This window comes from Nerophis lumbriciformis, linkage group LG13, assembly GCF_033978685.3.
Source record: "Nerophis lumbriciformis linkage group LG13, RoL_Nlum_v2.1, whole genome shotgun sequence".
NCBI classification, from domain to species: domain Eukaryota; kingdom Metazoa; phylum Chordata; class Actinopteri; order Syngnathiformes; family Syngnathidae; genus Nerophis; species Nerophis lumbriciformis.
Window position 1 is genome coordinate 21,909,713 of NC_084560.2, and position 26,606 is coordinate 21,936,318.

Below are 26,606 nucleotides of genomic sequence, written 5' to 3' on the forward strand. Positions count from 1 at the left end.
CAGGAAGTGCCCAAACACATCCACGCATGCACGAACACTGCAGCCTTTATTGACATTTCCGCGTGTCACCACACCACACAAGAGACACGCGAGAAGACACTTGCGCTGCAATCAATCAGGGAGGTGTCACGTGACATGCAGCGAATACCCGGAAATGGGGGTTGGGTTTATTTGTTAAAAACCTAACATTGTTAAAAAAAAAAAATTACGTATTTTTTTTTTTCATGCTTGTGCACATAAAATCATAATTATGATTTTTTTTTTCCCGACAACATGGCCCTCACCTATTAAATGAAATTAAGCCTATCCCGTGGCTGCCATTTTTTTCTAGTGTTTTCCGCGCGGGTCCAAACCAGCTGGGAACCCACACTACCAAACATTTTTTTTTTTTTTAATTTGAGGGGAGCTTTTATTTTAGAGGCGGTGCTTGTTGGCTCCGGAGTAGTGTCGTAACTCCCAGAGTCCCCGTGAAAAGAGTTTGTCCAGGGCCAGAGTTGCTGGTGCAAAGAGGGGGGTTGCCTTGCTTATAGAGCCGTTCCGAGGGGGGTAACTACCGCCTTTTGTCCCTCCTTATACATCATTTTTTTTTACATTTATTTTTTATTTTATTTAAAAAAAAAAACCAGATTATCCATCCCTCGCCCGGAGATTTCCTTCCCTTCTCCTCCTGTCAGACCATGAACAAACTATATGTCGGGAATTTAAGTCCTTCGGTCACAGTGGAGGACTTGCAGCAGCTCTTCGGGGAGAGGAAGCTGCCTGTGGCCGAGCAGGTCCTCCTCAAATCCGGCTATGCCTTTGTGGACTTCCCGGACCAGAACTGGGCCGTGAAGGCAATAGAGACTCTTTCTGGTGAGTAATAAATATATAAAAAAGTGATGCGTGATGAAAGGACATATTAGAACAACAGTTTCTTTTAACCTGGATATTCCACGCGGCGTGCGTGAAATGATCGAAGATCGATAACCGGGCACTTTTTTTTTTTTTTTTTTTTAAAGGTGCTTAAATGCCCCCTTAAAAGAGAACCTGAAGGAAACACGAAAGCGTGCAGATTCCGATATGTCGTGTGGAATGTGCGTGTGCGTGGGGTGCCCTTGATGCTTCGGGCTAATTATTTTTCACTTATTTTTTCTCGTGATTTTATTGAGGGAAGCCGAGCGACACCCGCGCGGAAAACTTGCCACTTTCGTGTAGCCGGGATGCCTGGCCGTGTTTTTACGAGGTGTCGTGGAGGTGGGTCGCGGGGGTCCGCAGGAAAAGAGCCCATAAACAGGTAGCTGGTGGAGGCGAGGCGAGGCGAGGGTGGGGCGGGGGGGTCGAGGAGGCGCTTAATTCCGGGCTACACCAGGGGAGAGGTCACTCCACGGACCCACGCGCACCCTGTCCCGCACCCTTGGGTGGCACCCACTTTGGAGAACATCTGACCCTTGTTGTTGTTGTTGGTTGTGCGTGCAAAAAAACACAAAATGCACTGCGAGGCATTGTGGGAGTGGATATCGTGGAGGCTTCCCCTCGTGGACACACACACACACTTTTTATATCCCTATAAATAGCTGCAAGTGGCTAATGTTGTCTCCCTTTCCCACAGGTAAAGTGGAATTGCACGGAAAGGTGATAGAAGTGGACTACTCCGTTCCCAAAAAACTAAGGTAGACCTTCCACGCACACGCGTGGATCGTTTGTGTGTGTGTGTAACCTGTGTGGGCTTCCCCTTGTTGTTGTTGTGGGGGACTTTTGCACAAAATGGACACCCTAATTGTCAAAGTCTTCACACTTCGTCATTCTCAATCGTGACCATTTTTTTGTTGCGTTCACGCCACACGATTGCCTTCCACTTTGCGCCCATTGCGTGACAACAAGGTAAATATTCAAACCCCCCTCCTTTCTGCAGGAACACGTGACCTTTACATTACGTGCAACCCCCCCTTTGTATGCACGCTTTCCTACACGCTCCCACGCATTGATCTACGTGTTCCAATGCGTATAAAGGTTTTTTTTTTTCCCACGCCATTTGGGTTTTGCAAGCTGCAATGGGTGCGCCACTCAACGCAGCCAAACGTGCACGTAGGCCATGATGGCTGAGGCTCATAATGGCTGCCACGATGGCCCTTCCTGTGTGGGGCGGGATCACATGGTGTGTGTGTGCGTGGGGGGAGGGGGGGTAATGCGCATACATGTGTGTACGTGGTGCAAAAAAAAATAAGTGCATACACGCGTGTGTGTGTTCGTGAATGTACACTACACTACACTATTCCCCCCCACACCCCACTCGGCGTCACGCAATCCTCGCCATTGCAGGGAGGTTCCACACGTATGGGCGGAATCCTACGTTTTACCACACGTCACGTGGTTTATTTTTTTCTGCACAGGTTTGATAATTGATTTTTTTTTACGTGGATTGACGTGCTTCATCGCCGGACCCACTTAAATAATGACGCCCCCAAATGGCCATAGCCCTTAAATAAAAGCTGCACTTTTATGTTAATTAAAAAAAAAAAAAAAGTAATTTAGTGTAAAAAAAAATAAATAATCCATCCTGTTCATAAATTGGAAATATTAATTCATATTTTGAAAATATGATATATGCAACATTTCACAACATTTAAATTGATATAATTACCCTGCTAATGTAATTTTACAATTATTGCATTTAAATAATATGAAGAGTTAAAGCATTTAGTTAAACTGTGTGTGTGTGTGTGTGCGTGCGTGCATGTCCTTTTGGCCCGCTGATTTTTACGTTTTCTTGACAATTAACATAATGTCTCCAGCCTGTGGATGTTAATCATTAGATCAATAATGAAATATATCATATATAAGAAAGGGACAAGCGGTAGAAAATGGATGGATGGATGGATAAGTGGATAACTGGTTTCCGTTGAGGGCCACATGGCAGTTATGGCAGAGGGCCGCGTGTAACAGCGAATAATGTATGAATTTGCCTCTGGATTTCATTATTAATTATATAAATTGTTTTAAGTAGACGGTCGATTTTATAGCAAAAATATTTACATTTACAAAATTCTACTGTAAAATAGTGGGTTTTTTTTGTATTTTTTACAACATTTTACAGTAAATGGAAAAACAGTAACACTGTTTTTTTGGGGGGGTTGGGGGGATTTATGGAAAAAACTGGCAGCTTAGTTGCCGGAATTGTTTTTTACAACATTATATTGTTAATGTAAAAACAGTACACATTTTTTTCTTATTCTGGCAACTTAGCTGCCAGTTTTTCTACCGTACAAACAAATGTACCTTCTTTCCATTTACAGTAATACTCCGTTAAAAACTGTAGATTTTACAGTAAAAAACTGGCAGCTCAGTCAACAGAATGTTAACGCAAAAAACTGGTCGTTTTATTTTCAATTTACAGTAATATGCTGTAATAATAACTGGGATTTATATAGCGCTTTTCTAAGTACCCAAAGTCGCTTTACATGTAGAACCCATCAATCATTCACACCTGTAAAGGACCTGCTCAGTGGCCTTGTGGTTGGAGTGTCCGCCCTGAGATCGGTAGGTCGTGAGTTCAAACCCCGGCCGAGTCATACCAAAGACTATAAAAATGGGACCCATTACCTCCCTGCTTGGCACTCAGCATCAAGGGTTGGAATTGGGGGTTAAATCAGCAAAAATTATTCCCGGGCGTGGCCACCGCTGCTGCTCACTGCTCCCCCAATCCCAGGGGTTGAACAAGGGGATGGGTCAAAAGCAGAGGTTAATTTCACCACACTTAGTGTGTGTGTGTGTGTGACTATCATTGGTACTTTAACTTTAACAACGTAAAATGTATTGTATTTTTTTGGAATTTGATGGGTAGTTTGCTGTAAAGTTGAGTATTTTTTATTTAGACAAAAACATGTTTGGAAAGTATGATAGCATACTGTAATATTTGTTGCAATATTTTATACTATTAAAGTTGAAAAGGTATGCAATTTCAAGCAGTACATATATTTTTTCTGTCAACTTGAAAACAATTTAGTGAGACAATATGAAGTACTATATTGACACATATCATTTCCAGGTGTTTGTTGGCCAGATAAAATGATGTCGTGGGCCCCCGGGCCTTGAGTTTGACGCCAGTGGTCGAAACAAAACATTTTTTGCATTATTTAGCTGTATTATTTCATCTTTCTTTCTGTAAGGGCCTTTTAAGCCATCAAGTTGAAGCCAGTCGTACCATTTGTTAGCTCACTCCCATTATCTGAGTCAAAGTAAAAAATGTAAATCCTTTTATTTAGTCCAAAAATGATAAATGCATTGTTTGCCTTGTTCTTTTGTTGTAAAACCTGTTGCATTTTTTTGTATTGTAAAAACAATTCTAAAAACAGTTTAACAAAGTTTAATCCAGGCATGTTTTGTTATTTTGATTACGATTGAATTAGTATTAGTTTTAGATAGGCTCCGGCACCCCCCTGCCACCTCGAAAGGGACAAGCGGTAGAAACATGAATGGATGGATGGTTAGTTTTACTTGTTAAAGAAAATGTTTGTCTTACAATTTGTGAACTTTTTGTTTAATTGCAAGTCTAAAAAAAAATGTATGTAATGCATATAGCATTGCTATTAAAACACAGAAAGTAATTCCGTTTTTTACCCCAAAATATTGTGAATACTTACAGGACTTTATACTTGAGCAAGGAATTAATTAATCTCCACATGTGTGGTGTATTTTTTCAAAATTTTTTTAACAATAATTTATCTTATAAGGCGGTGTAGCTCGATTGGTAGAGTGGCCGTGCCAGCAACTTGAAGGTTCCAGGTTCAATCCCCGCTTCCGCCATCCTAGTCACAGCCGTTGTGTCCTTGGGCAAGACACTTTACCCACCTGCTCCCAGAGCCACCCACACTGGTTTGAATGTAACTTAGATATTGGGTTTCACTATGTAAAAAAAAAAAAAGCGCTTTGAGTCACTAGAGAAAAAGCGCTATATAAATATAATTCACTTCACATCTTATATAAGTTGACTTATTGTCAGTGCATTCCTCGTGAGGTTGTGTGGATATTAAATGTACAGTCTGTGAGGATGAAAAAGATGTACAGTGTATTCACTTGTGTACACATCTCCATCCCTCTGCAAGCACGTTTGAGCCATACGGGTAATCGTGTTCTTGCATTCACTCTTTTTTTTTTTTTTTTTTGTTGACCTTGATGGATTACAAGACCGACTTGTTGTTTGGCCCGATTAATTATAAAGCAAGGTGTAAACATCTGCAGTGCACCACATGGTTCGCAACCACAGAAGCGATAGCTGTCAGTTGATCCGTTCCGAATCCATTAAAACTCCCCAGTTGATCCCCAAGTTGTAGCGAGGCTGCTCCTCTGACCCCCTCCGTCCCTTCCGCCTAATGTCTCCTTTCACCTGTCTTACATGGACATGCTCATATTATTGTTGTAGTATTATTAATGAATCATGACGTGTGTGTGTGTGTGTGTGTGCTGTGCGGCAATCATTAGCTTTATTCACCAAAAAAAGTGGTTTAGTGTATTCTTCCTCTTAAGCGGATTCGATGTAGCGCGATGAAGCGCACATAGCTCAGGGGAGAGCCCAGATTTAGATGTGAGAGAATTGCAAATTGTGCCCCTCCAGGACTGCTGGGAATCACTTGTTTAATCTCCTGGAGAGTTTTCCCCGAGTCTACGCTCATATCAGCCCGGCATGTTTTCATTCTACTCCACCAACCTGTTGCTCTTTTTGCCTTACTGACAAAGTGAAACTAAGCTGGATAAGGTTAACCAGGGTAAATCCCACCTAACCTTATCCTTGTCCACACACACACAATGGTCGTTTAAGACCCCCGCCCCCTCCCTGTCCGCCGGCGCAACGCGACCTAATACGCACGTGCGGAAGATGCGCACGTCATAGTCACATCCAGTGTTGCTTTGTGTGCAAGTTCTTGAATGTAACTTATCTGAACAATATCCAGTGTTGTGGTATTTCAATGAACTGGAATCCAGTGTGCTGTGGGGCCCTATTGTAGTGAATCACACCTGAGTCATCATACATTAAAGGGGAACATATCACAATTTCAGAAGGGTTAAAACCATTAAAAATCAGGCTTATTTTATTTTTCGAAGGTTTTTTCAAAATTTTACCCATCACGCAATATCCCTAAAAAAAGCTTCAAAGTGCCTGATTTTAACCATCGTTATATACACCCGTCCATTTTCCTGTGACGTCACATAGTGATGCCAATACAAACAAACTTGGCGCATAGAACAGCAAGCAATAGCGACATTAGCTCGGATTCAGACTCGAATTTCAGCGGCTTAAGCGATTCAACAGATTACGCATGTATTGAAACGGATGGTTGTAGCGAAAACGAAATTGAAGAAGAAACGGAAGCTATGCAAGCGAAACCGACGAAAACGACACGACAGCCAGCGACACGGGAGAAAGCGAGGACGAATTTGGCGATCGCCTTCTAACCAACGATTGGTATGCGTTTGTTTGGCATTAAAGGAAACTAACAACTATGAACTAGGTTTACAGCATATGAAATACATTTGGCAACAACATGCACTTTGAGAGTGCAGTCAGCCCAATTTTCATCAATTAATATATTCTGTAGACATACCCTCATGTCAGCAGGCCAGGGAAGCTAGGGTCGATATTCTTCTCTTGATCATCTTTGGTGGCATAAGGTACGGTGTGAGCCAAGACATCCAGGGGGTTTAGCTCGCTCGTCTGCGGGAACAAACTGCCGCCATTGCTTGTCGTGCTACCGAGGATCCTTTGTCCCTGAATTGCTCACACACTGTGGCAGATTCAATGGGGCGGCAGATTTCTTTGACTTTATCGTTGGAAATGCATCTGCTTTGAGTGTCGCAGGATATCCACACATTCTTGCCATCTCTGTCATAGCATAGCTTTCGTCGGTAAAGTGTGCGGAACAAACGTCCAATTTCTTGCCACTTTCACATCCTGGGCCACTGGTGCAACTTGAATCCGTCCCTGTTCGTGTTGTTACACCCTCCGACAACACACCGACGAGGCATGATGTCTCCAAGGTACGGAAAACAGTCGAAAAAACGGAAAATAACAGAGCTGATTTGACTCAGTGTTTGAGAAAATGGTGGATTGCTTCCCGATGTGACGTCATCGCTCCGAGAGCGAATATTAGAAAGGCGTTTAATTCGCCAAAATTCACCCATTTAGAGTTCGGAAATCGGTTAAAAAAATATATGGTCTTTTTTCTGCAACATCAAGGTATATATTGACGCTTACATAGATCTGGTGATAATGTTCCCCTTTAATCAAATCTTTAATAAACACGTGAAAGTAAACAATGTGACAAAGAACATTTTACAAAAATTAATCTAGGGATCTAGATATCTGGTCAGGACACTCCTCACTCACTCTTTTGCCTTCACCTTCATTGTCCATTCGTTTTTGGTGACTTTATATACTCTGGACCTAGACGTTGAGTCCGTGACATACATGGCGGACAATAACTGATACAGTCTGCTTTGCCAGTCCAAAAGCATTCTATGTTTTCCGTAGTCTTCCCTCGACGGTCAGGTAATACAAAGCACACACTACCTTCTTTATCACATCCACGGGAGCCCGCATTCTCGTTGTCTCCCCTTCGACAAATGGACAAAATTTTTCGCTAAGTAGAATCACAGCTGACAGTGGAAAGTTCTCTTGCTGTCTCAAAAGTGTTGTATCCCAAATAGCTGCAATCGCTTTCTCTTAAGGCAGGGGTCGGCAACCCAAAATGTTGAAAGAGCCATATTGGACCAAAAATACAAAAACAAATCTGTCTGGAGCCGCAAAAAATTAAAAGCCATATTACATACAGATAGTGTGTCATGAGATATACATTGAATTAAGATGACTTAGAGGAAACTAAATGAGCTCAAATATAGCTACAAATGAGGCATAATGATGCAATATGTACATATAGCTAGCCTAAATAGTATGTTAGCATCGATTAGCTTGCAGTCATACAGTGACCAAATATGTCTGATTAGCACTCCACACAAGTCAATAACGTCAACAAAACTCACCTTTGTGCATTCACGCACAACCTTAAAAGTTTGGTGGACAAAATGAGACAGAAAAAGAAGTGGCATAAAACACGTCCTATAATGTTGTACATGTAAACAAACTACGGTGAGTTCAAGGACCGCCAAAATTAGTAGGACAAAACGGCGCTCGCCAAATACTCGAATCAGTGAAGCTGACAGTGTGCTTTATAACAATTAGGGAGGTTTGTGTCATGTTTGTCCTCCTACAGAAACCATATTAAAACAAAAAATATATTTTTTTCCCCTCATCTTTTTTCATTTTTTAAAAAGCTCCAGAGAGCCACTAGGGCGGCGCTATGCGGCTCTAGAGCCGCGGTTTGCCGACCCCTGTCTTAAGGTATTCATGTGTGATTTCCACAAGCGTCTGTACATGTAGAAGAATGAGAAACACGGGCATGTTTGGATGACTCGCCTCCATATTTCCAGTGGTTAGCTCCGAGTTCCGAAACCCCTTTATTATGAAGCTGGCTGCGGCGCGTTCTTTCTGATGTCACTTCCTGTGTGGGGCGCGTTCTTTCTGGCGTCACTTCCTCTCCGAACTCAGTTTGTAAACGATCAAAGAGTCCATACAAAGCTAAGAGCCGGAGATTCAAGAAATACACGGCGCACTTACCCGTGTAAAAAATTGTTAGAGGAGGGTAACCTTAAACGCTGATTTAGTGTGGCTGAAACTGGGCTTAGGCAAATAATTATTAGTTTGAGGGGTTATAATATATAATGTAGACATAGCCTAGGAGTTAACTGGCCGCTCGTGAGAGAGGATGGGGGTTGTGTCACCTTTTACCCCCTTGGAATATTCATTAGCACCTTTTTTAAGACGGGGGGCTGAAGTGACAGAAGAGCGTCAGTTGTTGCTTCACGCTCAGTTGGAGATGGTTTCATCGCTTCTACTTATTAGCCTCACGGTGAGCTGGAGCCTATCCAAGCTGATTTTATGTGAGAGGTGACGTATGCTCTGGACTCATTCACACTCACATTCACACCTATGGATTATTTGGTATCTCCAAATAACCTAACATGCATGTTTTTACTGTAGATTCCACACAGAGATGTTCCAATAGAGTGTAAGCCCCAGGTCTCTTGGTTGTGAGGTAGACATGCTAACCCATGAAAGAGCCATATTGGACCAAAAATACAACAAACAAATCCGTCTGGAGCCGCAAAAAATGAAAAGCCGTATATAAGTGTTATAACGAAGGCAACACATGATGTAAGTGTCTATATTAGCTATATTAACCTACTATAAAAATTACTATGTGTGGCAGGCTGAAGCAAATGTGGGTTGACAGAAATGTTGAAATGTAATATTCATTCTACACATTTTTACAACATTAGAAACCATTAGTAAATCAGAGGCTACTCCTAAGGTGAGATAACTCCTGGAAATTACTGGCTTAGAATCATACTTGCCAACCTTGAGACCTCCGATTTCGGGAGGTGTGTGTGTGTGTGTGTGTGTGTGTGTGTGTGTGTGTGTGTGTGTGTGTGTGTGTGTGTGTGTGTGTGTGTGTGTGTGTGTGTGTGTGTGTGTGTGGGGGGGGGGGGGCGTGGTTAAGAGGGGAGGAGTATATTTACAGCTAGAATTCACCAAGTCAAGTATTTCATATATATATATATATATATATATATATATATATATATATATATAATGAAATACTTGAATTTCAGTGTTCATTTATTTACACATACACACACACACACATAACACTCATCTACTCATTGTTGAGTTAAGGGTTGAATTGTCCATCCTTGTTCTATTCTGTCACTATTTTTCTAACCATGCTGAACACCCTCTCTGATGATGCATTCTGCTTCGTCTCCTTATTGTGTGCCCAGTTGTGCACTGCACTCTCTAAAAGCCGTAGATGTTATTGTCACATATGCATGTACAATAGATGGCAGTATTGTCCTGTTTAAGAGTGTCACAACATTGCTGTTTACGGCAGACGAACTGCTTTACGGTAGATGAAAACGTGACTGCTGTTGTTGTGTGTTGTTGCCGCGCTGGGAGGACGTTAATGAAACTGCCTAACAATAAACCCACATAAGAAACCAATAACTCGCCCTCATGATTGGGCAGGAACGATGTTTATATTGTGGGAAAGCGGACGTGAAAACAGGCTGTTGACACGTCACTCAGGTCCGCCTGAATTTCGGGAGATTTTCGGGAGAAAATTTGTCCCGGGAGGATTTCGGGAGAGGCGCTGAATTACGGGAGTCTCCCGGAAAATCCGGGAGGGTTGGCAAGTATGCTCAGAATGTCCAAAGGTATAGATGTGTGTGTCCAAATTAAAGGAAACGGCAGGCTGTCTTCTTTTAAGAGATTTATTACAATCTTTGGCAAGCTAGGTAAAGTTTGCTGTGGTCTGGAACAACATGGCACACAAACAACTATCAGAAATGCAGCCAATATTACATACAGATAATGTGTCATGAGACATGCAAAACTAAATTATATACAAAGAGGATACAAGTAAAGGATATTAAATGACATCAAATATACCTATGTATGAGGCATAATGATGCAATATGTACATACAGCTAGCCTAAATAGCATGTTAGCATTGTTTAGCTTGCAGTCATGTACTGACCAAATATGTCTGATTAGCACTCCAACAAGTCAAAAACATCAACAAAGCGCACCTTTTTGCCTTCACCCACAGTATAAAACTTTTGGTGGACAAAATGAGCCAAAAAAAGGAACGGAAGATTTTACATGTACACAAACTGTTGCGTCACAGTCCACACTATGGTGAGTTCAAGAGCCGCTAAAATTAGTAGGACAAGACCATGTTCACCAAAGACTCATCAGTGAAGCATACACACAAACATATTAAACAGTGGGATTTCTAACAATTGGGAAGGGTTGTGTCATGTTTGTCCTCAAACAAAAAACATACTAAAACAAAAAATATATTTTCCTTCCATCTTTTTCTAGCACATTGTGGCCCATTTGAATTAAAATCTAATTATTTGGTTCGTATAGTTTACATGCAAGTGTAAAGGCTACTGTGTTTGTGCTCTGATATGTTGTTTAAGCTTTAACAGCTGTGCTGGACAATGAGTTAACAGTCGTTTTATCTGACTTGTAAATGTCGGATACTTGTGTTAAACAATGCCAAAGCATCAAATCAGAAGGTTCGTGCTTTTTGTTGTGAGCTTGCATGCAGTCTTTGATTCTTCTGCTCGCAGGGTTTTGCAGTCTGGCTGCGTTGTGACCTCACAGCGAGGTGCACGTACTTATTTCAAGATTCAGTAAAGTCAGAGGGGGAGGAACTCAGTGTGAGGCCAGCTGAGTTTGAGGAAACACCTGAAAAGTTATGAAAGTATTATTTTCATCTATCGTAACTGCCCAAAGCAACTTTTTTTTATGCAGGTCTTCTATCGATCGGAGAGTGTGCAGGTGTACCTGATGTTGTGACCCGGTGAATCTATGTGAAGTTTATTTTTGACCGTGTCTGGGGAAAAAAAATAGCTGAGGCTTTCCTCATCACAATATATATTTAAACCGTGTATATTTTCAGAAAATAAATCATGATACTTTTGTAGAGCCTGGGGTCTGGTTTCATTTGCAACCTGGAAACCCTCTCTACAAACTTTGAAAAAACAACATTTTGAACAATTTCCCTTGTGGATCATTAAAGTTTGTCTGAGTCTAAACAAACATTCCGCAGACATATGCAAAAAGTAGGTTATGAAAGCCACTGTGGAGTAAAATGTACGCAAATTTCCAATACATATTATCATTGATTCTCAAACTGTGGTACGTGTACCTCTAATGGTACGCAGAGTCCATCTGGTGGTACGCCCAAAAAAAATCACTTGATTAACGTACAATGTTTTATTTTCCTATATTCAAACACAGTTACGGTTCGAACTGTGTGGCCAAAATAGTGAACACCTAGCTACTAAGCTACTGTATTTTAATGTTGGTCATTATGGTGGTACTTGGAGAGCCAAGTGTTTTCTGAGGTGGGGAGAACCTCCACGAGGAACTGTTTTAATGTAGATTAAAATCATCATAGACCCCCCCTTTAAGCTCATTGGCTAGCACTGCTTGAATTACTCTAAGGCTCCTTCTACACTAAGCCGCATAAGGTTTTTCAGGGTAAATCCCACCTAACCTTATCCTTGTCCACCCACACACACAATACCACCGTTTAAGACCCCCTCCCCCTTCCGTCCGCCGGCGCAACTCAACCTAGTACGTGTGCACGAAAAAATGTGCGCGTCATGGTCACCTCTGACCTGGAAGTGTATCCTTACCCTGTGTTTCAATGTAGACTATTGCCAAATTTCTTTTACCAGTAAACCCTGCTTGCCTCACCATCAGCCGCTGTTAGACTATTGTGGTGAATCACACCTGAGCCATCATACATGAATCATATCTTTAATGGACGTTTGAAAGTAAACAATGTGATAAAGAACATTTCACAACAACTGGACACTGTGCTTGTAGGCTGAAATTGGCGGTCGTACTTGACGGCCGCAACCACTTCATGGCTTCACAATAGTTACGGAGTACAAAACTAGACGTTGAGTAATCGCTCGACATACATGGCGGACAATAACTGACAGTCTGCTTTGCCAGTCCAAATGCATTCGCTATTTTTCGTAGTCTTCCCTTGTCCATGGGAGCCCGCATTGTCGTTGTCTCTCCTTCGACAAATGGACAAAGTTTTTCACTTGATAAAATCACAGCTGACCTGGACATTCGAAATTTCTATTGCCATTCCTCCTGACACAAGACACCCGGTGACAAACATATCCCACCAGGCTGCCGTTCTTCCAGGGCTTATCCAAAACCGTCGCTCAACATTGCTATGTTGAGCGACGGTGTAGTATCGAGATGTGTAGTATCCCAAATAGCTGCAATCACGCGTTTCCTTCTCTTAAAGGGGAACATTATCACAATTTCAGAAGGGTTAAAACCATTAAAAATCAGTTCCCAGTGGCTTATTTTATTTTTCTAAGTTTTTTTCAAAATTTTACCCATCACGCAATATCCCTAAAAAAAGCTTCATAGTGCCTGATTTTAACCATCGTTAAATACACCCGTCCATTTTCCTGTGACGTCACATAGTGAAGCCAATACAAACAAACATGGCGCATAGAACAGCAAGCTATAGCGACATTAGCTCGGATTCAGACTCGGATTTCAGCGGCTTAAGCGATTCAACAGATTACGCATGTATTGAAACGGATGGTTGTAGTGTGGAGGCAGGTATCGAAAACGAAATTGAAGAAGAAACTGAAGCTATTGAGCCATATCGGTTTGAACCGTATGCAAGCGAAACCGACGAACACGACACAACAGCCAGCGACACGGGAGAAAGCGAGGACGAATTCGGCGATCGCCTTCTAACCAACGATTGGTATGTGCTTGTTTGGCATTAAAGGAAACTAACAACTAACAACCTGTAACACTTGTAACAAAATAATGGGGAGACTTCGCTCAGGTTAACCATACCTAAATAGACACAAAATACTGCATTACGCAAGACTACCCGAAAGTACTCGAATGATTGAAAAAAAAAAAAAGTTTTTAAGCTAAATTATTGGTAAACACAGTTTATGTATAATAATTTACGTAAAACCGCAAGTAATGAATAAAGTTTTCATCAATTAATATATTCTGTAGACATACCCTCATCCGCTCTCTTTTCCTGAAAGCTGATCTGTCCAGTTTTGGAGTTGATGTCAGCAGGCCGGGGAAGCTAGGGTCGATATTCTTCTCTTGAAATTTCGTCCAATTTCTTGCCACTTTCGCATCTTTGGGCCACTGGTGCAACTTGAATCCGTCCCTGTTCGTGTTGTTACACCCTCCGACAACACACCGACAATGATGTGTTTGAGAAAATGGCGGATTGCTTCCCGACGTGACGTCACGTTGTGACGTCATCGCTCCGAGAGCGAATAATAGAAAGGCGTTTAATTTGCCAAAATTCACCCATTTAGAGTTCGGAAATCGGTTAAAAAAATATATGGTCTTTTTTTCTGCAACATCAAGGTATATATTGACGCTTACATAGGTCTGGTGATAATGTTCCCCTTTAAGGTATTTAGGTGTGATTTCCAAAAGCGTCTGTACATGTAGAAGGAGAAACACGGTAGGGCTGAAACGACGCGTCGACGTAGTCGACGTCATCGGTTACGTAAATACGTCGACGCCGTTTTTGTGCTTCGACGCGTCGCATATTTACGTCACACTACCGTCATGGCGGAGCGCAAAGCAGACGATGCGAGCGAGGGGAAAAAAGCACGCCAAAAGTCGTCAAAAGTGTGGGAGTATTTCAATAAACGGCCTAAGAAGAAACGCTACTTTTACTCCGCTACTTTTATCTACATTCAGCTCGCTACTAATTTTTATCGATCTGTTAATGCACGCTTTGTTTGTTTTGGTCTGTCAGACAGACCTTCAAAGTGCCTGCCTTACTGGTGACGTTTCACTCCGTTCCACCAATCAGATGCAGTCACTGGTGACGTTGGACCAATCAAACAGAGCCAGGCGGTCACATGACCTGACTTAAACAAGTTGAAAAACGTATTGGGGTGTTGCCATTTAGTGGTCAATTGTACGGAATATGTACTGTACTGTGCAATCTACTAATAAAAGTTCCAATCAATCAATCAAAAGTGTGAAGGAAAAAAGACTACTTTTTATTTCAACCGTACAAAAGCCTAAAGACTGACTGCACAGTTCCTGTCTTCACAATAAAAGTGCCGCTCCATCGCGCCGCGCTTTCAAAATAAGAGTCCCCGAAAGCCAGCGCAAACAAGCTAGCAAGCTACGGAGTTTGCCGCCAATGTATTTCTTGTAAAGTGTATAAAAACGAATATGGAAGCTGGACATATAAGATGCCAAAAACCAACCACTTTCATGTGGTATTAGACAGAGAGGAGGAACTTTTTTTCTCCTCCATTTGAAAACATGGACGTTATAAGCAATACTGTCTGTTTACAATCAATGCAAGTCATCAGAATCAGGTAATACACCAACTTATATTCTTGTCTTCATGAAAGAAAGGAATCTATATGTGTTAAACATGCTTGTATATTCATTAAAACACCTTTAACATGTAAACAAAAACGGCAAAATAAATCAATATAAATTATATACTGTATATATCAATGTATGTATATATATGTGTATATATATATATGTATATATATGTGTGTGTGTGTGTGTGTGTGTGTGTGTGTGTGTATATATATATATATATATATATATATGTGTGTATGTTACTCATCAGTTACTCATCAGTTACTCAGTACTTGAGTAGTTTTTTCACAATATACTTTTTACTTTTACTCAAGTAAATATTTGGGTGACTACTCCTTACTTTTACTTGAGTAATAAATCTCTAAAGTAACAGTACTCTTACTTGAGTACAATTTCTGGCTACTCTACCCACCTCTGCTAATAATGTTGTTGTATGCACAACGGCTATAAACGAACATTTGAAAAGAAAACACCCGACAGCGTTCTTGCCATCACCATCAACTAGTCAATGGTCCGCGTGAGTATACGTTGTCATCATTACAAAAAAACATGAATGTGTCATTTGTATCTGCGTTGTAAATTCATAAACTAAAACACTGTTTCGCTCTGAGAGGCGCGTTTGGCGTGCCTGTTCAGTGTTTACAAAGATGCGCTCCTCTTTAACGCTAACGTTAATTAGTTGTGCAAATACCTTTTACAACATTAACAGTTACATATAATATGTACAAACCAACAATTAACTTTCACTTTAATCATACTATCATTGTTGTGTTATTAAGCAAAATAAGCAATACTTTTACTTTTGTTGAAATGTTTACACTGTTACAGAATATTTCGTTTTGCACTTTTTTGTATTGGATGTTTATCTTTATTTTTGCACATTTTAGCAAATAAGCAATACTTTTACTTTTGAAATGCTTATACTATTGCAGAATATTAAGATTGCACTGGATGTTTACTTTTATATTTGCACATTAAAAAGCAAATAAGCTACTTTTAATTTTGTTAAATGTTAAAAGTTTTAAATGTTTACATTGTTACAGAATATTTTGTCATGTTGTTGTCAATGTTGACTGAGTGGCCATACTTTTTTTTTTTTGTAAATAAAAGCCATGCCTTTTGAAAAAACTGGCCTACATTTATTTTTTCATCTTCATTTTACATAAAAAAATAATCGGTAAAAGGAAAAATATATAGATTAATCGAATAAAATAATCTATAGATTAACCGATTAATCGAAAAAAAAATAATCCATAGATTAATCGATAGAAAAATAATCGTTAGCTGCAGCCTTAAAACACGGGCATGTCTGGATGACTCGCCTCCATCTTTCTAGTGGTTTCCGCCGAGTTACCGAACGGGTCGTTATGAAGCTGGCTGTGGCGCATTCTTTCTGATGTCACTTCCTGTGTGGGGCGTGGTCTTTCTGGTGTCACTTCCTCTTTGAACTCCGGTTGTAAACGATCAATGAGTCCATACAAAGCTAAGAGCCAGAGATTCAAGAAATACACGGCGCACTTACCTGTGTAAAAAATTGTCCGAGGAGGGGAACCTTAAACGGTGATTTAGTGTGGCTGAAACGAGGCTTAGGTTAAATAATTATTTGTTTAAGGGGTTATCTGGCTTAGTGTAGACATGGCCTCAATCAGTTGAGATTTGTAGACTTTGGTTTGGATCGCGCTGGAAGGCCACAGTTACACGAGTAATTGAACTCATCGTCAACCAGTCCAGAAGTTTTCAATTATGTTAAAAATCCAAATCATGATTGTTTGAAACTTCTACCTTTTATTTCAGTTAATGCACAGTTATCCCACTCTACTACTTTGTGGTCATCTTCATTCTTATTGTAGCCCAAGTGTGTTGGGTACAAGCTGCTTGCTTTGTACTGTCAGTTCTGTGTTAGTTTTCCTCTGTGTAACGGACCGTATAGGACCGTGTCATGTGGATACTTTATCTTTTGCTGTGAGTCGTGTAACTACACAACCAGTGTATTTTAAGAGAATGGTGTATTAGTAGAGAGAGAATTACAAGAGGGGGAATTCAAAATAAGCAACACTACAGTTTAACATTGGTTAGAAGTTCGAACTGTCAGTTTCAATTACTGTATTTTCCGGACCAAAGGGCGCACTGGATTATAAGGCACATTAAAGGAGTCATATTATAGTAGTTTTTTTCTAAATGTAAAACACTTCCTTGTGTTCTACATAACATGTAATGGTGGTTCTTTGGTCAAAATGTTGCATAGATGATGTTTTACACATCATTCGCCGTTTTGTGGGCGGTCTTAATTACGTGACTCACCTTCGGCAGCGTCTTCTCCCCGTCATCTTTGTTGTTGCGGTGTAGCGTGCAAGGACGGGAGTGGAAAAAGTGTCAAAAGATGGAGCTAACTGTTTTAATGACATTCAGACTTTACTTCAATCAATAACGGAGCAGAATCTCCTCATCCGGAAACAACAACACAGGAAATATGTCCCGTGAAAAAACATCCGACCGGAACTCTAATAACTAAAGTTCCTTGGGTGAATAATGTAAACTCACTATACCGGTATATTTTAGTGCTTACATGGCGAGTTAGTTTACTGACAGATATAAGTAAGAACTTTACACTACTTTATATGAGAAATGGCAACAGCGGAGGATGAATGTCACATAACAAGAAGATAGAGGAAAAAAAGAATCTTATCGACTACAAAGGATTTATGCAGATCCCAAGTACAGATCAGCAGGTACCGGAAGGTAAGAAAAGTTGCTTTTGCATAATATCGCGAAACAAAACGCCAGATAATGTCTTACCTTATACACTAACCATAATAATACTCCTATGTTGAAGCACAGTACAATCCTTCAAGCGGTGCGGCTTCATAGCTTACCAAAGTTGTAGTAAAACATTTTGATAGATTTTTGAGCGCCGTATGTTTCTATATTTTCAATGGAACATTAAAAATGTCGGTGTTGTTTACTTGAGATATATTGCCATTCTAATGCTGTCTACACTTATCTCTTATGTTTGACTGCCATCTACCTGTCACACTTATCATCACACCATGTACCAAATAAAATCGCTTCGAGGTGAGTAAGCTCAACCAAACGTATTCCTTACATCAGGTGCACCGGGTTATAAGGTGCACTGTCGAGTTTTGAGAGAAAAAAAGGATTTTAAGTGCGCCTTATAGTCCGGCAAATACGGTATTTATCGATCAATGGCCCATCCCTTCGTGGCACGGTGAGCCTTGCCTCAGAGAATAGCATTCAGTTAAAGCCCCCCCTTAATACCCAATAACTGATTTTTCTGGAGCTAATTGTATGGCATTTACTGCTCACCACAGACTGTATTTATTCTCAGTATATATTACAAATGTATTTTCCTTTTAAAAATAACTGACGTTCGCGTTGCAGGTTTCTTTATTCATCTCGAGCTGCTGCGTCATAGTCTTGGTATATTTCTGACAAACTGTTTAGATAGCTAACAAGTCCTTATTAATGTGCCCCAGCTGGCACATTGGCCAATCAGGTTTGACCCTAAATGATTCACTGGTTTTATAACTGCAGAAATGAACGGATGAAACTGCTGACTCATTAAACACATCTTCAGTTTCGAGTCACTGATAGTATAGTGGTACACTTGACTGATTACAGTGTCGGGCCATATCCCAGCTCATTGAAGAAATGTGAGTGTTAATAGTAGGGCCGGGCGATATATTGAGTTTGTAAGATGTATCGATATGTTTTTAAACAAGATGTGAATTAAGAAAATACCGTAATATCGATATAATTTATTTCACGTTCAAATGACCAAACGCCGCTTATTTGTTGTGTTCCTTGTTGTCTACTCCCTCTCAAAACTCCATGGGCTACTAAGCCCCTCCTCTTCCTCCTTCCAAGACGTGCTTGCACGTACAAGAACATCCATGATTGGTTGGTTGTTTACAATGATGAGTCACGATTGGTTGAGATTAGGGCAAAACATTAGGGACAGGCCAATCCGAGGCAAGATAGGGCGGGTCATGGAACCAGGAAGGGAAATCCCAACAGACATCCCAAATGACAACAAGAGAGTCGTAGAAGAGAAGAGGGAATATTCAAGCGGGTGATTTATATATTAAAAAAACTAGTGGAAGATTGCAGAGGGGTTCTCTTTCTTTAGATTTTTCTTTTAGCGATGTAGACGACGTCCAGGAAACCCACAATGCGTCTAATTGGCCACGTTTGGACAAATGTATGCGTCTGGATAAAACATTAATTTGAGTTGTTTACCATGTAAGCCCAAATCAAAACTGTTCTCCAGTTGCCAAGCTGGGCATATTTTGCACGAGAAATTCCACAAAAAATGTACGCCAAAGTGAGGAAGATCATAGCTGTCACTTACTTGGCGCTGACCAGAACCGTACGTGTGTGACAGTCCATTACATCGTCCACTGGGAATTAAAAAGTGCCTGCCTGCAAATTATTTTTTTATGAGTTTGATACATTTTGTATTATTTGCACAGTTATGTTATTTATTTTACGTAGAAATAATATTTTTCTATTTTATTAATGTTATGTAATTTTGTGCTACTTAAACAGTTTATTTTTTGTGCTGCTAATACCCATCTTGACTAACTGGGTTAATAAAAATGCCACTGACTGTTTACAGTACAGTTGTCATTCACTTCAATTTCACTGAATCTCGCTCAAAAATGAGTATCTTTATATGTATACTTTCACCGGAAATTATATCGAGTTTAAGTAAAAATATATCGAAATATACTTTTTCGTCCATATCGCCCAGCCCTAGTAGGGCCCCAACGATTAATCGACTAAATCGATCAGTTCGAATAGAAAACGAGCTTTGCTTTATATTCTGTTTCTTCGATTATTTAATGAGTGTAACTAATGCAAAATTGATACAACCCAGACCACATGGAGTGCCTAGAACTTTAAATACATAGACATAATTTCCGTACAGTCGCTGAAATAGAGCACACGTGAGAGCGGTGGTATTTGGTTGACCTCGTTTTTTAAAATTTTCATTAATGCGTACATGTTAAAAGTGCAATATCAGTGTCGATGATGTGCATTTTATAGAAAAAAATTAATGATGGTTTTGCAGACAGAAATGTTTTTGTTTTTTTCCAACTATTTTTCTGAAAATACCTCAGTGTTTCCCACACATTCATTTATTTGTGGCGGCCCGCCACGAAAGAATTACGTCCGCCACAAATGGATTTTTCGGCTTTTGACTCGCTCGACCGCTCATAAAAGCAATGGGACACTGTCTGTGAATGTACCTTGTAGTTACAACTCCGGTGCAGTAGGTGGCGGTAGCCTACTATGCATTGTAACTCCTCCAATAGCACTTAATTCACCTGGTGGGCCAGAAGAAGAAGAAGAAGAAGACGACGACGACCGACCGGATCAAAATATGAGGGTAATATAGGTTATAGGTAGATAGGTGAAAGCTGCATCGCTCGCGGCTCGTCATATATTTAACGTTAATCCGCGATTTCACCGAGCGTTTCACTGACGGTGAGCAGCCTGACGCTGCTTCATTAACACCGCCGCTGTTTGACTCGGGGGCCGGGGCAGACGCACGTAGTAACAGTCACGTGTTACCATACCGACGAGCTAACATGTCCAGGTTATAACCCTGTTGTCAATAAACACACGTGGAGACGGTGCTTCAGATACTATATTAATACTGAAGCTAAATTGTCCACTGTCCACTGCAGCATGTAAATGCAATGAAAAGAATAAAATCTGAGCCAACCAGCTGTTAAAATGTTGTCCAGGTTAATGTTTTGGCCATTAAAGGCCCTTCATTTCAAAATTTCAACTGTGATCGGGCTTTAAACAGGCGGCTAACCTGTTCAGATGGGTGTAACTGCTACTGGTCAAATAATGTGAAATAGCATTTAATTTTACATGTATGCAATGCCATTTAAATGTAATTATAGATAATAATAATAATAATAATAATAATGATAAAAAATACTGTGCAGTGTTGTAAATAGTCAACGGGAAGAATTTTAGTAAGATATAAGCCATGAGCACTACACAGCCAGAAAAAAACCTAGGCAGGACAAGCAAAAATATTGGGGCAAGTAAATTTGAGAAGTCGGGAAAGTAGAAAAAAGCCTTAACGTTGAACCCTGCATGTGTTGAGCTGCTGTCGCTTAAGGTTAGACGGCACTGTACATAGAGCGGTTCTGCTCGTTAGCAATAAATTCTAATGTTGGATGTTCACTCCTTCACACAGATGAGTATAACAACTAATTGTAAGTAATAGATTGTCTAATGATAAGGCAACTTTGAGGATATTTGTATTACATACATGTATACTAGTATGATTTCCAAAGCACCACAACCTATACGGTAAAGTAGGGCTTTAAAACAAACAGAAGTAAAACAAACACTTAAAATACTATTATAAAACCTACTCAGTGGCCTAGTGGTTAGTGTACGCCCTGAGATCGGTAGGTTGTGAGTTCAAACCCCAGCCGAGTCATACCAAAGATTATAAAATTGGGACCCATTACCTCCCTGCCTGGCACTCAGCATCAAGGGTTGGAATTGGGGTTTAAATCACCAAAAATGATTCCCAGCCGTGGCCACCGCTGCTGCTCACTGCTCCTCTCACCTTCCAGGGGGTGATCAAGGGTGATGGGTCAAATGCAGAGAATAATTTCGCCACACCTAGTGTGTGTGTGACAATCATTGGTACTTTAACTTAACTTAAACTTAAAATGCTGCATGAGACACTGCACGTTGATATAGTTCTGTGAAAATGATTGTTTTCTGTGCAAATTGAAAGAAGGTGAATAATGGGAATGACAAATGAAGTAGATATAACATAGAATACTTTTTATTTATGCTTTATTTAATTTTTGGTCCATCCTAGAAGGGCTGTGACTTAGTTTTTTCTTGACATTTTTACTTCAGAATTGAACTAACTTGAAGTGTTTTGTCCAGAGGATTATTTGCTTGTTCTATTTTGGGCCGAAGTAAAACAAAGAAAACAATCTGAACTTGTCCTCGTTGTATTTTTAAGTTATCATGCCATGATTTTACTCGTCCGGCCCACGTGGGAATAGATTTTCCTCCATGGGGCCCCTGAGCTACAATGACTTTGACACCCCTGGTCTATACCATTCTTCATGTTTTTTTCTCAGGGATGGCAAACTTTGTTTTTAACTTTGCTTATAGACTAGTGTTGTAACGACACCAATATTTTGGTACCGGTACTAAAATTATTTCGGTACTTTTCTAAATAAAGGGGACCACAAAAAAATTGCATTATTGGCTTTATTTTAACAAAAAAATGTAGGGTACATTAAACATCTTTCTTATTGCAAGTTTGTCCTTAAATAAAATAGTGAACATACAAGACAACTTGTCTTTTAGTAGTAAGTAAACAAACAAAGACTCCTAATTAGTCTGCTGACACATGCAGTAACATATTATATCATTTATCATTCTATTATGTTGTCAACATTATTAAGGACAAGTGGTAGAAAATGAATTATTAATCTACTTGTTCATTTACTGTTAATATCTGCTTACTTTCTCTTTTAACATGTTCTATCTGCACTTCTGTTAAAATGTAATGATCACTTTTTCTTCTGTTGTTTGGATACTTTTCATTTGGATGATACCATCCATTTAGGTATCAATCAGATACCAAGTAGTTACAGGATCATACATTGGTCATATTCAAAGTCCTCATGTGTCCAGGGACATATTTCCTGAATTTATGAACATAATATACATTTAAAAAAAAAAAACGAAAGAAGATGTTGTGATGCCAAAGAATATTGACGTAATCATGGTAGTATCGACTAAATACGTGCCTGTACTTGATATCCTTATAGTGGATGTTAGGTTTAGATCCACCAATGGCATTTGTTTACATTTTGATGCCGGTGAGATACGGTGTATAGTGAAGCATGTTTAGCTATTCCTCCTCCTGCAGTGATAATGATACTTGTAAGAAACTTACTTTGTCTTCATGGAAGCGAGGATTAGTGATTTCGAAGTAGCTAAAACACTGCAGACGGCGGATGGACGTTAGCCACTAGCTAGCTAGCTGTCTTAAAGCACCTCTTCCTGAGGGCGTTTCAGTGTTATAACTTCACCTTTATCGTTAGTTTTTAAGCCAACATGTGTCCGTTCTCCCTTTTCTGTCTACACACTGTGTCTGTTTGTAAGTACTCCGTGATTGTGTGCTGACCAACATGCTCGTCTGCTCGTAAACCAGCAATGTCATGACGTGACGACGCGGGTGCGGGACCGGTAAGTTTCAGAGACGGTATCGTACCGAAAATTATTCATTAGTATCGCGGTACTATACTAATACCGGTATACCGTACAACCCTATTATAGATTGTAGTTTTCAGGCCTTGTTTTAGGCGGGGTTTTCCTTCAAGATTCGCACATGTTCACACTCTGCTTAAAGGGGAACATTATCACAATTTCAGAAGGGTTAAAACCATTAAAAATCAGTTCCCAGTGGCTTATTTTATTTTTCGAAGTTTTTTTCAAAATTTTACCCATCACGCAATATCCCTAAAAAAAAGCTTCAAAGTGCCTGATTTTAACCATTGTTATATACACTCGTCCATTTCCTTGTGACGTCACATAGTGATGCCAACACAAACACACATGGCGCATAGAACAGCAAGCTATAGCGACATTAGCTCGGATTCAGACTCGGATTTCAGCGGCTTAAGTGATTCAACAGATAACGCATGTATTGAAACGGATGGTTGTAGTGTGGAGGCAGGTGGCGAAAACGAAATTGAAGAAGAAACTGAAGCTATTGAGCCATATCGGTTTGAACCGTATGCAAGCGAAACCGACGAAAACGACACGACAGCCAGCGACACGGGAGAAAGCGAGGACGAATTCGGCGATCGCCTTCTAACCAACGATTGGTATGTGTTTGTTTGGCATTAAAGGAAACTAACAACTATGAACTAGGTTTACAGCATATGAAATACATTTGGCAACAACATGCACTTTGAGAGTGCAGACAGCCCAATTTTCATCAATTAATATATTCTGTAGACATACCCTCATCCGCTGATCTGTCCAGTTTTGGAGTTGATGTCAGCAGGCCAGGGAAGCTAGGGTCGATATTCTTCTCTTGATCATCTTCGGTGGTATAAGGGACGGTGTGAGCCAAGACATCCAGGGGGTTTAGCTCGCTCGTCTGCGGGAACAAACTGCCGCCATTGCTTGCTGTGCTACCGAGGTCCTTTGTCCCTGAATTGCTCACACACTCCGGCAGATTCAATGGGGGTCTGGCGGCAGATTTCTTTGACTTTATCGTTGGAAATGCATCTGCTTTGAGTGTCGCAGGATATCCACACATTCTTGCCATCTCTGTCGTAGCATAGCTTTCGTCTGTAAAGTGTGCGGAACAAACGTCCAATTTCTTGCCACTTTCGCATCTTTGGGCCACTGGTGCAACTTGAATCCGTCCCTGTTCGTGTTGTTACACCCTCCGACAACACACCGACGAGGCATGATGTCTCCAAGGTACGGAAAACAGTCGAAAAAACGGAAAATAACAGAGCTGATTTGACTGAGTGTTTGTAATGTGTTTGAGAAAATGGCGGATTGCTTCCCGATGTGACATCATCGCTCCGAGAGCGAATAATAGAAAGGCGTTTAATTCGCCAAAATTCACCCATTTAGAGTTCGGAAATCGGTTAAAAATATATGGTCTTTTTTCTTCAACATCAAGGTATATATTGACGCTTACATAGGTCTGGTGATAATGTTCCCCTTTAAGGACAACAGGTGAATCCCATTTAAACGCGGAGAGCACCCGAAGGTGTGGTCCTCATGGGCCGGTGGACAGCTGGGACACACGGCTTGTGGTGATTCTCTGTGAGGTATCAACACCTTATGGACTGCGTGCAACTGTGTGATGATGGCTGCTGGACAGGTGGAATGAAGACGGTGAAAAGTAGCATGTGTACTGGCTTTTATTTTTAGCCCGGGACCCAAGTCTGAATGATCGATGGCTTACAGCGTATTAATCATCTCAAGGTGGGAAAACCACACATGCTACGAAAAAAGACTGTGTGATATTAACCCAGCAAGTAGTAATAATGATATGTTTGGATAAGCGTCTGTCTTCTCTAATCTCTGTGTAGAGTTTGCATTATCTCCCTGTGGGTTCTCGACGGGGACTCCTCTCAAAGTCCAAAAACATGCGTGTTAGGTTCTGTGAAGACTATGAATAGACTGTAGGTGTGAGTGTTTGTCTGTCTTGATGTGTCAGTGATTGACTGTGGGTCTGTCCGGAGTGTACCGTGCCTCTTGCCCTAAAATAACACAACAACATCAAGCCAGTACAAGCTGTTTTTCAGAATGCTCTAATACGTGCACCAATGTATTCTTGACTGCCGGATACTTAGACTTAGACTTAGACAAACTTTAATGATCCACAAGGGAAATTGTTCAACACAGTAGCTCAATTACAATGATGGAAAGTGTAAGGATGGAAAGGACAATGCAGGTATAAATAGACTAAATATAGCGATATAAAATATTACATATATACGAATATATACATATGTGTACAGTATATTATACATACAGATATATTATTTTATGTCTATAACATATATACAATATATAACAATTACCATTTACAATATTACAGTATATGTGACAGCAGCAGCATAAAATAGAGAGTAGATCCAGCAGAAAATAGAAAATAGACATTAGAAACAAAGAAGTAGGTGACATAGAAGGTGTTAGGTCAGGGGTCGGCAACCCAAAATGTTGAAAGAGCCATATTGGACCAAAAATACAAAAACAAATCTGTCTGGAGCCGCAAAAAATTAAAAGCCATATTACATACAGATAGTGTGTCATGAGATAGATATAAATTGAATTAAGAGGACTTACAGGAAACTAAATGACCTCAAATATAGCTACAAATGAGGTATAGTGATGCAATATGTACATATAGCTAGCCTAAATAGCATGTTAGCATCGATTAGCTTGCAGTCATGCAGTGACCAAATATGTCTGATTAGCACTCCACACATACAATAACATCACCAAAACTCACCTCTGTGGAAAGTTTGGTGGACAAAATGAGACAGAAAAAGAAGTGGCATAAAACACGTCCTAGAAAGTCGGAGAAAGTTATACATGTAAACAAACTACGGTGAGTTCAAGGACCGCCAAAATTAGTAGGACAAAGCGGCGCTAGCCAAATACTCGAATCAGTGAAGCATGTTTAATATAAACAGTGTGCTTTGTAACAATTAGGGAGGCTTGTGTCATGTTTGCCCTCCTACAGAAACCATATTAAAACAAAAAATAGATTTTTTTCCCCTCATCTTTTTCCATTTTTCATACATTTTTTAAAAAGCTCCAGAGAGCCACTAGGGCGGCGCTAAAGAGCCGCATGCGGCTCTAGAGCCGCGGGTTGCCGACCCCTGTTTTAGGTAATAGGCAGATATCATCTATTGCTGTATGGCGAGTGATTATACAGGTGCGGAATGAAGGAGTTTTTGAATCGCACAGTGCGGGAAGGAAGCTGAAGGAGCCTGTTGGATACGATACC

General features: G+C 40.4%; 1 protein-coding gene across 3 annotated transcripts in view; it reads left to right on the forward strand.

The window, feature by feature from the left end:
- Positions 1–261: 261 nt before the first annotated feature.
- igf2bp2a (insulin-like growth factor 2 mRNA binding protein 2a) overlaps positions 262–26,606 on the forward strand; it is a 143,592-nt gene continuing 117,247 nt past the window's right edge. For 2 of the 3 annotated variants that reach the window (XM_061971512.1, XM_061971513.1), the window contains exons 1-2: positions 262–852; positions 1,589–1,649. In XM_061971512.1, the coding sequence (XP_061827496.1) occupies positions 678–852; positions 1,589–1,649 (236 nt within the window). In that variant the 5' untranslated portion in view covers positions 262–677. Of the gene's footprint in view, positions 853–999; positions 1,234–1,588; positions 1,650–26,606 lie in introns of those variants that run through there. The other variant, XM_061971514.1, reaches the window with a different exon arrangement.